This window comes from Schistocerca cancellata, chromosome 6 (genome assembly GCF_023864275.1).
Source record: "Schistocerca cancellata isolate TAMUIC-IGC-003103 chromosome 6, iqSchCanc2.1, whole genome shotgun sequence".
In the NCBI taxonomy this organism is placed as follows: Eukaryota; Metazoa; Arthropoda; class Insecta; order Orthoptera; family Acrididae; genus Schistocerca; species Schistocerca cancellata.
Genome location: NC_064631.1, coordinates 317,698,613 through 317,713,202, shown reverse-complemented (window position 1 = coordinate 317,713,202; position 14,590 = coordinate 317,698,613). Strand labels below are relative to the sequence as shown.

Sequence of the window (14,590 nt, the reverse complement as noted above, 5' to 3'; positions counted from 1 at the left end):
TGATGAGGACAAAAATGTGGAGCACAAATGGAACAAATTGAAAAGAATCATTCAGTATGCCATAAACAAATATATTCAGAGCAAGGCCATAAGGGATGGGAAAGATCCACCATGGTTTAATAGCTGTGTTAGAAAACTCCTACGTAAACAAAAAGAGCTTCATCACAGATTCAAGAAAAGTCAAAACCTGGCTGACAAATGAAAGCTGAACAAAGTGAAGACAAGTGTAAGGAGAGCAATGAGAGAAGTGTTCAGTGACTATGAAAGTAAAATTTTTTCAACCAGTTTGCGTAAAAACCCTACAACCTTTTGGTCTTACATAAAATCAGTAATCAGTTTGCAATCCTCTATTATTCACTCAGTGACCATACTGGTACCAAAACTGTAGGAGGTCATAACATGGTCCCTCCTTTCAATCATCATACGAACAACAAAATGACAGATATTTAGAGTAACCCATCACAGAACAGAAGAGAACGTCACATTTGCTTAGTAATGGAAAGGCATCAGGAGAAGATGAGACACTGACAAGTTTCTATAAAGATTATGCAAGAAAACTTGCTCCCCTTCTAGCAACAGTTTATTATAGATGACTGTAGTAACAAAGTGTACCTAGCGATTGAAAAAAAGTGCAGGTCATTCCCATTTTCAAGAAGGGCTGTAGGACTGATGCACATAATTATAGGCCTTGAACTGTTGGGTCAGTCAGTCATAAAATTATGAATCATTGTTAATGTTCAAGAATTACGACTTTTTGGAGAATGAAAATCTCTGCAAAAATCAACATGGATTCCACAAACGCAGATTGTGCAAAACTCAGCTCACTCTTTTGCTCTATGAGATCCATAGCATTGTAGACAAAGCTGCTCAGGTTGATGTTGTGTTCCTTGACTTCAGGAAGGCATTGGACACCATCCCACACTGTTGCTTAGTGAAGAAAGTATTAGCTTCCTGGCTCTGGGACCAGATTTGCAACTGGGTTCAAGACTTCCTTACAGATAGATTCAAAACGTCGCTCGTAACTGAACAAAATCATCAGACATAAGGTAATTACTGTTGTTCCTGAAGGAAGTGTGATAGGACCATTACTGTTTACAGTGTATGTGAATGATTTATTAGAAAGTGTCAGAAGAGCCTTGCAACTGTTTGCAGATGATATGGTTGTTTATAACAAAGTAGCAACACCAGAAGAGTATCAGTTTGTGGAACGAACTGCAGAGGATTGATGAATGGTGCACCCTCTGGTGGTTGATCCTGAACGTAAAAAGATGTAACATATTGTGCATACATAGAAAAAGAAAGCCACAACTATACAACTACACTGTTGGTAAGAAACTGCTACAAACAGCCTCTACCATAAAATACCTAGGAGTAACTATCCAGAGCGACCTTGAATGGAATGACGACGTGAAACAACTAATATATTCATAGGAAGAATCTTAAGGAAATGTAACTAATCCAGGAAGGAAGTGGCTTACAAGGCGCTTGTTTGACTGCTTCTTATCAATATGGAATGTGGGATCCTTACCAGGTAAGCATGATAGAAAGTATAGAGAAGATCCAACAAAGAGCAGGGCATTTCATCACGGGATCATTTAGTCACTGGGAAAACGTCGCAGACACACTCAACAAACTCCGGTGGCAGATACTACAAGAGAGGCATTGTGCATCATTGAGAGGTTTACTAATAACATTTTGAGAGAGCATTTTCCAGGAAGAGTCAGACAAGATATTACTTCCTATGACTCACATCTTGCAAAATGACTATTACTGTGACATTTGAGAAATTAGAGCGAATACCAAGGCTAACTAATATCCAGTGATAATTTGTCCCACATACTATTTGCGAGTTAAACAGAGAGGGGGAGGAAGTCACTCAGTGGTACCAGAAGTACCCTCCACGACACACTGTTAGGTGACTTGTGGAGGGTGATGTAGATCCATTTCTTGTTAAATCCAGACTTGGGTGGAATTTGAGCCTATTTATGTGAGGCCTTAGTTGAAATGATTGTGTTTCAAATGCATTTATGCTAACTAGTTTCATACTGAAGTCAGTGGCATCTTGTAATCGTACATTAGCAGTACCTAGCAGATGGATCAATTGTGGCCCCAAGTTTACTGGAAAGTGTTTGCTTCCACCAATATTATCGTATATTTTGCGCTGTATCAGTTTTCTCAACAAATTATTTGTACCCTGTACACAGATTTTACACCTGCTTGCCTCTAACGCCTCTCTCAGCTTGGCACTCGAAGCAGCCATTTGTATCCTGGCCTTAAATCGCCTCTGGCTGTACTACTAGACAGTTGGGCCAGGCAACTTTCCCTACAAATTTCAAATCATTTAGTTGCAACAGAGTCCACAGTTGACATAAACTTCTTGAAGAAGAAGAAGAAGAAGAAGAAGAAGAAGAAGAAAAAAGAAGTTCCCTGCATCAGCTGTTACTCATTGTCATTTTATTTTTATGTTGTGCACTACAATGTTTCAGTTGTGTAGCCATTCTCAGGTAAAATGTTTAACCTATTAGCTACTTGTATTTTGGATTGTGGTCATTTTCATGCCCAGTCTGTGGTTGGCTGGCCACGAAAGCTGCAGCCTTGGTATTTGATACAGTACAAACAGTAGCACAGGACATGCTATTTATTCTTGTCAGATAGTATTGAACGGTATGCAGTAACACTGAATTAAAACATAAAAACATATGTAGTTAATGGGTTAAATGAATGTAAAATGAGATGCTATATAACTGATTTTGGGAAACCTTCTGGACCAGTTGTCCCAACATTTAATTTAACGGGGATCTCGTGTGTAGTTTACTTGGAGAATAAGTATGCATTTTTTACTGGAGATATCCCTAGCTTTCACCTTTCAAATCAATAGAGATGTTGTTCATGGTAGCTGATATTTTAAATGACATGTTGGCGAAATTAGAAATTACGTGAACAGTAGACTGGCCCATACAAAAATTGTTAACTGCCAAGAAGAATAAAATGCAGAAGAGGAGTGAGCTAATACTGTTGTGTATGATGCATTCCTCCTGGATAAATGCAAAGATGATCCCAAATGTTCAATCAGCAGTACTGTGAAGGCTGCAAGTTCCTGATTACAGACAAAAATTGAATTTGAATTGTTGAAAATTTATTTATTTATTTGTTCTTTTTTATTACTAATGTATACATCAGTAAGTCATGTGTGGGCTCCTGGCGATTTCTGAAAGTTTTGTGCTATGTATGACATTAAAACAGCTGTTGGGGTAAGCTGTTTTATTTTTCGTGAGTATTTGCTATTTATCATAAAGTAACCTGTATGTTCTTAAAGCATACTTAGTTCTTTTATATAATTTTTCAGAAGACAACTTGCAGCATCTCCATGAGATACATGAAAATGTGCAGCAGATGAGAGACCTGAATACACAGGCAATTCATGCAATACATGCTCAGGTATGCTTGTGTCATTGTTTATAAGCTTTTAACACCAATTAACATAATTATTGAACATGTTGTTAATTTGATTATTTGTTGGGGAAAATATGGAAAGTAGGAGTTGGTTGTGGTGGTGGTTGTATCAATTAAAATGCTTTGTTAGAGTGACAACATTACATAGATGATGACACTTAGCATTTTAGTCCAGAATCACCTTTGGGTCTTACGATACAGGAAAGCAGGTGGGCTATGAACTAGTTTAACATTTTGTCAGATTAATTATATGGTACAGAAAAGGCAGACAACATAATGTATCAAATGTATAAAAGATTAATATTTGTCCATGTGAAAATGGTTTATAGAGAATTGCTGTTAACAGTGATGTACTAGATTAGGAAGGAGAGTACTATAGACAAGTACTATAGACAAGTTATATGGTAGGAAGAATATTGCAAACACAGAGTAGTAGCGGAAAGAAAGAGATGAATCTGAAGTATCACAATTGTATTGCAATCTCATTTTACCCATTTTCCACTCTTTATGTTTTCTTTGTTTTTAACCAATTGGTTTTTGCATCTCTAACTATGAGGAAACTTCATTTCCATAGTCTACAGCAAACAGAGTGCAGGTACCAAAAAAATACCATAAAAGACTGATTATGTCTGTGAGTCCTTCCTATCAATCAGATTTTGAGCAAGATTACATCTGAGAAAACTGAAATATTCACCTGTCTTGTTCAATTCTCTATACATTAGTTACTTCTGCATAATTATATTGAGTAGTGCAGTACCATTATTTAGTATGTCTCACTAGTGTAATCTGTCTAGCATTTCTTTTATGTGTGAAGATTTTTTTGTGGTCAAGAAAACTTTTAATCTTTTATCTTATCTCTAAAAGAAAATCTCTCAAAATTTGCAGCTGCCTCTGTGTGCCATTACACCACACATAGTGATCACCATACATTAGTTCTATAAATAGTTCTGGTTTAACTGAACTTCGGTAACTTAGATGTATAGTGTTTTTTTTTTTTTTCCGGTAACCGTAAAATTTTACCATCAGTGAGAAGTGTGGGACTCTGTCATAGGTTTGTGAGTAGTGGGTTATGGTGTGGGATTTATTCAAAGCATTTTCATTAGGGGGAATGCAGTGGGGAAGCCAATGTGCATTATAGTGAGATCCTCTACTGGGAATGCAGAATCTGTAGTAGAAATAAGTTGATAAAGGAACAGGAGTGTAAGATCTGTGCCCTTCAGGTGCAATTACAACATGCAAAGGAGGAACTAGATACGTTGAGGAGGGTTAAGGGTGGTGGGGAATGGGAACTGGCACTTGGCAAGAAGGCAGCTAGGAAGAGGAGGTATTCAGACAGTTAAACTTTGCATATATGCAATAGATTTGACCAACTGTCAGAGTTTAGTGGAGAGGAACCTCGTGTAGCTGTACATGTAGGGAACATGCAGCAGTCCTCAGCAGTTAGGAGGGCTAGGTTAGTTGCAAAGTCAAACAGAAAGGTGGAGGTTCTGCTGCTAGGTAGCTCGCATGGTAGAGGTGTGGGCCAGCAGTTGCAGCTCACAAGCATTGTGAAGCCTAGTGCAGGGTTGGCTCAAGTGACTGACAGCATCGGGGAGTTATGTAGGAATTTTATGGAGGAGGATCAGGAAGTGATAGGGGGTGGAGCAGGGAACAGTCTTGATAGGGATGCGGAATATGATAAAGGTGGTGACCTGGTAAAGATAGTTACTCAAACTGGTGGCACTAATGTGCATTTTGTGGTCAAGGAAACTTTTAATCTTTAATTTATCTCTAAAAGAAAATCTCTCAAAATTTGCAGCTGCCTCTGTGTGTTTCAGCATCCTGATCAGCCTCATCTTAATGTGGTTGTTAAGCACGTTAACATGGGGATGTGGAGGGCGCTAATGACAGAGGGCATGGGTCACATCTCAGTGGTGCCAGATGGGTCTATCAGTAAATCGGGATCACACTAGGCATGGCCTGCACATTAATAGGTATGGGAAGGGGAGGCTGGCAAAGCTTATTGATGGCAGTGTAGTGGGTGGTGGTGGTGGTGGTGGTGGTGGTGGTGGTGGGATCACTCATGGAAAAATTCCTGTAGTAGTTGGTGTTAGAGCGGCACCTTTTTTAGATGGAACTCAGCTTAAAGGAAGTACCACTAACTAAGTGCTTACTTTCTGAGGATGTAATGCTTCCAAGTATTTCATCAAAATATAAGATGTATTAGGGATAAAGTTAGTGAACTGCTTATAGATGTTGACTCTGAAATTATTGGTATATCAGAGCACCACATAAATAATTTGACAATTCAGAGGCTTCCTTTACCAGGATACAGGTTAGCTGGCTGCTTTTCGAGTTCCTTGTGGGGTGGGGGGTGGGGGGGATGCAGGGTAGGGGGTGGCTATGTACATAAAAAACAGGATTCCATTTGAATCCATAGACGTATCATGGCACTGCGCTGAACAGATATTTGAATGTTGTGTGGGGCAGTTGAATTTAGTAAAACTAAACTTCTAATTGTTGTTGTTTATAGATCCCCTAACTCTGACTTCAGAGCTTTTCTGCTCAAGCTGGAGAGGGTTCTTGATTCACTTTGTAGGAAGTACCAGAAATTAGTTGTGTGTGGCGACTTCAACATAAATTTTGTGTATAATGGTGCAAGAAAAAGGATGTTGGTAGATCTCATAAATTCATATGATCTGATGCAGATTGTGTTTCTTCCAACGAAGGTGCAGAGGAGCAGGAGCACAGCCATAGACAATATTTTTATTCATTCTTCATTACTGGATGGGCATTCTGTTAGTAAAATGGTGAATGGCCTTTCAGACCATGATGCACAAATTTTAACACTAAAAGGCTGTAGTACTCAAACAAATGTCACATTTAATTACAAACTATATAGGAAAGTTAATCAATCAAACAGCAATAGAGAGTTTTCTAAACCTTGTCAAGGAACAAGAGTGGGAGGATGTTCGCAGTGCCAATAACATATAGATGACAAGTATAATGCTTTCCTTAAAATATCCCTCATGCTCTTTGACAGTTACTTTCCACTAGAACATTCTAAATGGGGTACTAGCAGTAATAGGCAGCCCGGGTGGCTGACTAGTGGGATAAGAATATCTTGTAGAACAAAGTGGGAATTGTATCAAAATGTTAGAAGTAGTCACAATCAAGCTACAGTAGCCCATTATCAACAGTAGTGTAAGGTGCTTAAAATGTTATTAGGAAGGCAAAGAGTATGTGTTACGCAAATAGAATAGCTAATTCACAGGATAAAATTAAAACCATGTGGTCAGTTGTGAAGAAAGTGTCTGGTCAGCAGCACAAGGTCTACGATATAAAGTCAGTTTGTAGTAAAAATATTTCTGTTACTGATAAATCAGATATATGTACAGTAATTAACAATCATTTTCTGAGCATTGCTGATGAATTAAATAAAAATTCAGTTTCTACAGGGTGTCATATAACTTTCTTGGCAAATGCCTTTCCGAGATTGATGTCTAATATACTTCTCTGTGATACTGACAAGGGGGGAGATTGAGTCAGTAATTAAATCACTGAAGACTAAGGACTCCCATGGTTATGATGGAGTGCCTAGCAGAATATTAAAGTACTGTGCTGCAAATGTTACCCCTGTATTTAGTCGTATTTGTAATTTTTCCTTTAGGAATGGTCAGTTTCCTAAACGATTAAAGTATTCAGTAGTAAAGCCGCTCTATAAAAAGGGGGAAATGTTATTGAACAGGCTATGTAGGTAGGGATAATTGATCATTTTATATCACACGATTTGCTATCAAATGTACAGTTCAGCTTTAGAAGTCCTTTAACAACTGAAAATGCTATATTCTCTTTACTCTGTGAGGTACTGGATGGGTTAAACAAAAGGTTTCAAACACTTATCATATTTTTTGATTTAACTGAGGCATTTGATTGTGTTGATCACAAAATATTGCTCCAGAAGTTGGACCGTTACGGACTACAAGGAGTAGCTCACGGTTGGTTCACCTCTTACTTTAGCAACAGACTGCAAAAGATCATTATTCACAATGTTGAGAATGGCTGTGATATGGGGTCTGCATGGGGTACGGTCAAGTGGGGGATGCCCCAGGGATCAGTGGTGGGGCCACTCCTGTTCCTTATTTATACACTACTGGCCATTAAAATTGCTACACCAAGAAGAAATGCAGATGATAAATGGGTTTTCATTGGACAAATATATTATACTAGAGCTGACATGTGATTACATTTTCACGCAATTTGGGTTCATGGATCCTGAGAAATCAGTACCCAGAACAACCACCTCTGGTCGTTATAACGGCCTTGATACACCTGGGCATTGAGTCAAACAGAGCTCGGATGGCGTGCACAGGTACAGCTGCCCATGCAGCTTCAACACAATACCACAGTTCATCAAGATTAGTGACTGGCGTATTGTGATGAGCCAGTTGCTCGGCCACCATTGACAAGACATTTTCAATTGTGAGAGATCTGGAGAATGTGCTGGTCAGGGCAGCAGTCGAACTTTTTCTGTATCCAGAAAGGCCTGTACAGGACCTGCAATATGCGGTCGTGCATTATCCTGCTGAAATGTAGGGTTTTGCAGGGATTGAATGAAGAGTAGAGCCACGGGTCGTAACACATCTGAAATGCAACGTCCACTGTTCAAAGTACAGTTAATGCGAACAAGAGGTGACCGAGATGTGTAACCAATGGCACCCCATACCATCACGCCGGGTGATAGGCCAATATGGCGATGATGAATACACGCTTCCAATGTGCGTTCACCGCGATGTCGCCAAGCACGGATGTGACCATCATGATGCTGTAAACAGAACCTGGATTCATCCGAAAAAATGACGTTTTGCCATTCGTGCACCCAGGTTCGTCGTTGAGTGCACCATCGCAGGCACTCCTGTCTGTGATGCAGTGTCAAGGGTAACCGCAGCCATGGTCTCTGAGCTGTTAGTCCATGCTGCTGCAAACGTCATCCAAGTGTTCGTGCAGATGGTTGTTGTCTTGCAAACGTCCCCACCTGTTGACTCAGGGATCGAGACGTGGCTGCACGATCCGTTACAGCCATGCGGATAAGATGCCTGTCATCTCGACTGCTAGTGATACGAGGCCGTTGGGATCCAGCACGGCGTTCCGTATTACCCTCCTGAACGCACCGATTCCATATTCTGCTAACAGTCATTGGATCTCGACCAATGCGAGCAGCAATGTTGCGATACAATAAACCGCAATCGCAAAAGGCTACAATCCGACCTTTATCAAAGTTGGAAACGTGATGGAACGCATTTCTCCTCCTTACATGGGGCATCACGACGACGTTTCACCAGGCAACGCCGGTCAACTGCTGTTTGTGTATGAGAAATCAGTTAGAAACTTTTCTCATGTCAGCACGTTGTAGGTGTTGCCACTAATGCCAACCTCTTGTGAATGCTCTGAAAAGCTAATCATTTGCATATCACGGCATCTTCTTCCTGTCGTTTAAATTTCACGTCTGTCGCACTTCATCTTCGTGGTGTAGCAATTTTAATGGCCAGTAATGTATAAATGAATTGCCCTCTAGTATTACAGGTAACTCTAAAATATTTCTGTTTGGTAGTGAAGGATGTTGTGTGCAACATTGGCTCAGTTTCAAGTAGTGCAGTTCATGACCTAAGTTCATGGCTTGTAGGAAATAAACTAATGCTAAATAACAAAAAATGACTTTAAGCATCATGGGATTTAACATCTGAGGTCATCAGTCCCCTAGACCTAGAACTACTTAAACCTAACTAACCTATGGACATCACACACATCCACGTCCGAGCAGGATTCGAACCTGCGACCGTAGCAGCAGCACAGTTCCGGACTGAAGCGCCTTGAACCGCTCAGTGGTCAGTGCTAAATCACAGTACGACTAAGTTTTTACAGTTGCTACACACAGTTCAACAAAACCTGATGCTTTCATTTCACGGAATGGGCATATGACTAGTGAAACTGAACAGTTCAAATTTTTAGGTATTCAGATAGATAGTGAGCTGTCGTGGAAAGCCCACGTTCAGGATCTTGTTCAAAGACTTAATACTCCATTTTTGCTATTCGAATAGTATCTGAAGTGAGTGATCATTTGACACAAAAATTAGTCTATTTTGCTTATTTTAATTTGCTCATGTCGAATGGTATTAAATTTTGGGTAACTCTTCCCATTCTAAAAGGATATTTTTGACTCGGCAACGTGCATTTTGGGCACCCGAGTCTGGGTATTTTGATATTGGTCTCTCAATATATATACACTCCTGGAAATTGATATAAGAACACCATGAATTCATTGTCCCAGGAAGGGGAAACTTGATTGACACATTCCTGGGGTCAGATACATCACATGATCACACTGACAGAACCACAGGCACATAGACACAGGCAACAGAGCATGCACAATGTCGGCACTAGTACAGTGTATATCCACCTTTCGCAGCAATGCAGGCTGCTATTCTCCCATGGAGACGATCGTAGAGATGCTGGATGTAGTCCTGTGGAATGGCTTGCCATGCCATTTCCACCTGGCGCCTCAGTCGGACCAGCGTTCGTGCTGGACGTGCAGACCGCGTGAGACGACGCTTCATCCAGTCCCAAACATGCTCAATGGGGGACAGATCCGGAGATCTTGCTGGCCAGGGTAGTTGACTTACATCTTCTAGAGCACGTTGGGTGGCACGGGATACATGCGGACGTGCATTGTCCTGTTGGAACAGCAAGTTCCCTTGCCGGTCTAGGAATGGTAGAATGATGGGTTCGATGACGGTTTGGATGTACCGTGCACTATTCAGTGTCCCCTCGACGATCACCAGTGGTGTACGGCCAGTGTAGGAGATTGCTCCCCACACCATGATGCCGGGTGTTGGCCCTGTGTGCCTCGGTCGTATGCAGTCCTGATTGTGGCGCTCACCTGCACGGCGCCAAACACGCATACGACCATCATTGGCACCAAGGCAGAAGCGACTCTCATCGCTGAAGACGACACGTCTCCATTCGTCCCTCCATTCACGCCTGTCGCGACACCACTGGAGGCGGGCTGCACGATGTTGGGGCGTGAGCGGAAGACGGCCTAACGGTGTGCAGGACCGTAGCCCAGCTTCATGGAGACGGTTGCGAATGGTCCTCGCCGATACCCCAGGAGCAACAGTGTCCCTAATTTGCTGGGAAGTGGCGGTGCGGTCCCCTACGGCACTGCGTAGGATCCTACGGTCTTGGCGTGCATCCGTGCGTCGCTGCGGTCCGGTCCCAGGTGGACGGGCACGTGCACCTTCCGCCGACCACTGGCGACAACATCGATGTACTGTGGAGACCTCACGCCCCACGTGTTGAGCAATTTGGCGGTACGTCCACCCGGCCTCCTGCATGCCCACTATACGCCCTCGCTCAAAGTCCGTCAACTGCACATACGGTTCACATCCACGCTGTCGCGGCATGCTACCAGTGTTAAAGACTGCGATGGAGCTCCGTATGCCACGGCAAACTGGCTGACACTGACGGCGGCGGTGCACAAATGCTGCGCAGCTAGCGCCATTCGACGGCCAACACCGCGGTTCCTGGTGTGTCCACTGTGCCGTGCGTGTGATCATTGCTTGTACAGCCCTTTCGCAGTGTCCGGAGCAAGTATGGTGGGTCTGAGACACCGGTGTCAATGTGTTCTTTTTTCCATTTCCAGGAGTGTGTATATATATATACCCACACAAAATTCTAGCTTTCGCAACCAACGGTTGCCTCGTTAGGAAAGAGGGAAGGAGAGGGAAAGACAAAAGGATATGGGTTTTAAGGGAGAGGGTAAGGAGTCATTCCAATCCCGGGAGCGGAAAGACTTACCTTAGGGGGAAAAAAGGACAGGTATACACTCGCGCGCACACACACACACACATATCCATCCACATATACACAGACACAAGCAGACATTTGTAAAGGCAAAGAGTTATAATAGAAGGAAACATTCCACATAGGAAAAATATACCTAAAAACAAAGATCTTTGTTTTTAGGTGTGTGTATATATATATATATATATATATATATATATATATATATATATATATATATATATATATATATTCCTTACTGTCATTTCTTGTTAACAGTATTAGCTTATTCCCAAGAATAAGCAGCTTTCACTCAGTTAATACTTGGCAGAAATTAAACCTGTGTTTGGATCGGACTTCCTTAACTCTTGAGCAGAAAGGTGTGCAGTATACTGCTACATCCATTTTGAAAATAGGCTATCACACAAATTCGATAATCTTAGCAGTAATCTATGTACTTTCAAATCAAAACTGAAGAGTTTCCTCTTGTGTCACTTCTTCTATTCTGTCGAGGAGTTGCTTGAAAAATGAAGTTGATTCTTGTTGCATTGTTGATTGTGTTTATTTAAACTTATATACTGACTTTTTTCGGGTTCAAAAACATTTATTTTTATCCGTTATTACTTTTATGTTGTAATTTCACATACTGACACGTTGCATGACCTTGGAGATTTGCTCCTCAATGTGGTCCTACCACTTGACATGTAAGTAAAATAAAATAAAATAAATAGCCTACGTGTCTATTAGCTTCAGATAACCTTACTGGGCAAAGAATGGTCATGAATGTCCTAGTGATTCTCTGTGGTTCAGACTTGAAAAGTGTTTCGAATGTAGAAGACATCAGTTTGAAACTACTTTCCCCACAGCTCCTCCTGCAGACCAGCTAGATGCAATACAGCCTAGAGTGTTCATTCGGCAGTGGTTTTGAAATGATCAGAATTGTCATTCCATAACAATTTCTTTTGCACAGTGAAGCAGCTAGCCAAACATTACTAAATGCCGCACACTTGCTGCAATATAGAGCAGATGTTGGCAACGCATCTGTGTGTAAAGTTGGAGGCAGCCATGGGGAAGATTGTATGTGGTAACCAATGAACAGATGTGAAATGGATTTGCCTTAAGACAATTAACATATAAAATAATCACATACATGTGTGACAATAGCGTGTGAATTATTTAGTTATGTGGATAGCCCTTTCTTCATTTTCTGCTTTTGCCATTGACAGAAATTTCTTTTATTGGTGTGTGTGTGTGTGTGTGTGTGTGTGTGTGTGTGTGTGTGTGTGTGTGTGTGTGTGCTGAAATATTACCAACAATATCGTTTCAAAGGTAGTATCTACTTTCTGGCTACAGACTGCTGTGTAACGAAGCCCAAGGTCTAGGTTAGGTTGGAAGGTATAAGTTTGGTTGGGTCTTGGTGAGGCCAACGTATGTGAAACTGAAATCTTGGTTGAGACGACAGACTGGTCCGTAGCATAGCCAGTGGTTTATGCTACCTTAATAGCTGATTCAATTTTGCATTATTTTCAGTTTACTCATGTCAAGAGTCCTATGGTGTATATATATCACTAACAGAAATGCCAAGATGCAGTAAAAGCAGAAAACAAAAACTCAGGGTTAAATTGTGTGTATATATATATATATATATATATATATATATATATATATATATATATATATATATATCTGTGTGTGTGTGTGTGTGTGTGTGTGAGAGAGAGAGAGAGAGAGAGAGAGAGAGAGAGAGAGAGAAAGTGTTTTTCTCTGTAACTTCGTAGTTTCTTCACACTTCAGCACCTAGTGTGTTAAGGTTGTTGTTACATTAAAAACTTAGTATTTCTTCCATGATCAAAATGAAAACATGATTTGGTTATTGAATATACTGTAAATCACATGTTTGAGCATCATGACTTCCAGTGACCATTTGTGACAAGCGTTACCAATGTACACTTCGAAGTTAGAGTGTGGAGTGCTGTTTATAAAGTTTAACCAAACATTTCATAACCAACTGTACGTACCCCATTGGTCCTTGTCCATCACAACTCTTCTCCAATTGCTATTGTGCAATAGACCCTTGTCAACAAGGACATCAGCCTGTCCTCATATGTTTTTGGGATGGTATCTAGTGAGAGATCTGTGAAACGTGTCACCATCTCAGTAAATGAACTTTAAAGCAAGCCAGTCAAATAATCCCTTTTGCCACTGCCAAGTTATGTGTCGTCCTTATCATAAGTGTGCCGAAACCATTGCACCATGTATTGATGATAATGATGATCTATTGATAATAATGCACCATCTATTGATGATAAGACAAATAGAATGACCTGTAAGCATTTTATTTTTTATTTTTATTTTTTATTTTTTTTGTTCATCTTAAGAAACTATTACTAAAACTAAGTAACATACAGGACTATGTACACCCCCCCCCCACCCTCCCCGAAAAAAAAAATCCTTTATTCTAGGAGTTACATCAGTCTTGGCCATTGTCAAAATAACCTTACTACTGTCTCTGACTTTGTAGCTCGTGTGTGTGTATTTTGTCTCGAATGCCTAGCACATCATAATTCTGCAAATTTATATGAGCATATTGATTATCAGAAGTGAATGTTTAACAGATTCTTTATATCATAGGTATGGATGGTTGTTAAAACTCATTCCTAATTTAGAATATCTTACTTGTGAAAGTTTTCCTCAGAATTACAGTGTAGAGCAGTACTTCCTCTTGTCTCGCACTTTCATCCTTTCTCGGCACATTGTAGCTGTATCCAAGCACTTTCTATTGTCTGCTGCTCCCTCACACTTCTATTTCTGTATGTGTTTACCAAAACTTTTGTGTGTCTCTATCACATTCGTAGTCACCCTGTCTTTTCATTTTGTAAACAACATGTCTTTTCCCTCTTCATTTCACAGAGTTTACACTCATATACCGCCACAGTGTGCTAGATTGATGTTCATTTCTGCAACTGACATTTTAACATTTTTTCCCCTTTCCCTCATACTGCTGCTCTAATGCTCCTCAACTATGTGACTGTGAATAACTTACACCTCCCTTTTCTTTTTATTTCTACAACTGTACTGCGGAAGAAGATGTGATTTCAGAGAGTGTGTGGAGCAAGATAAAATAGGTATTCATACCAGGCTATTTATTGTTACCATACTAGTTATTGGAGATAAAATTTCGTGAATCTTTTCTTCTTCTGGTTATTGGCTTGGTTTTAATGAAAAATATTTAATGTGCTATGTCAATATCTCATTCTACAGGCTTGTTACATAGTAATTCATTTGTATATATAAGTCCATTATATACTGAAAATGTTTA

General features: G+C 40.5%; 1 protein-coding gene across 1 annotated transcript in view; it reads left to right on the top strand.

Moving 5' to 3' along the window:
* Positions 1-14,590, top strand: part of LOC126191481 (rho guanine nucleotide exchange factor 18) — a 640,188-nt gene that overhangs the window by 312,157 nt on the left and 313,441 nt on the right. The window contains exon 4 of the mRNA XM_049932364.1: positions 3,347-3,438. Coding sequence (XP_049788321.1) covers positions 3,347-3,438 — 92 coding nt within the window. The remainder of the gene's footprint in view (positions 1-3,346; positions 3,439-14,590) is intronic.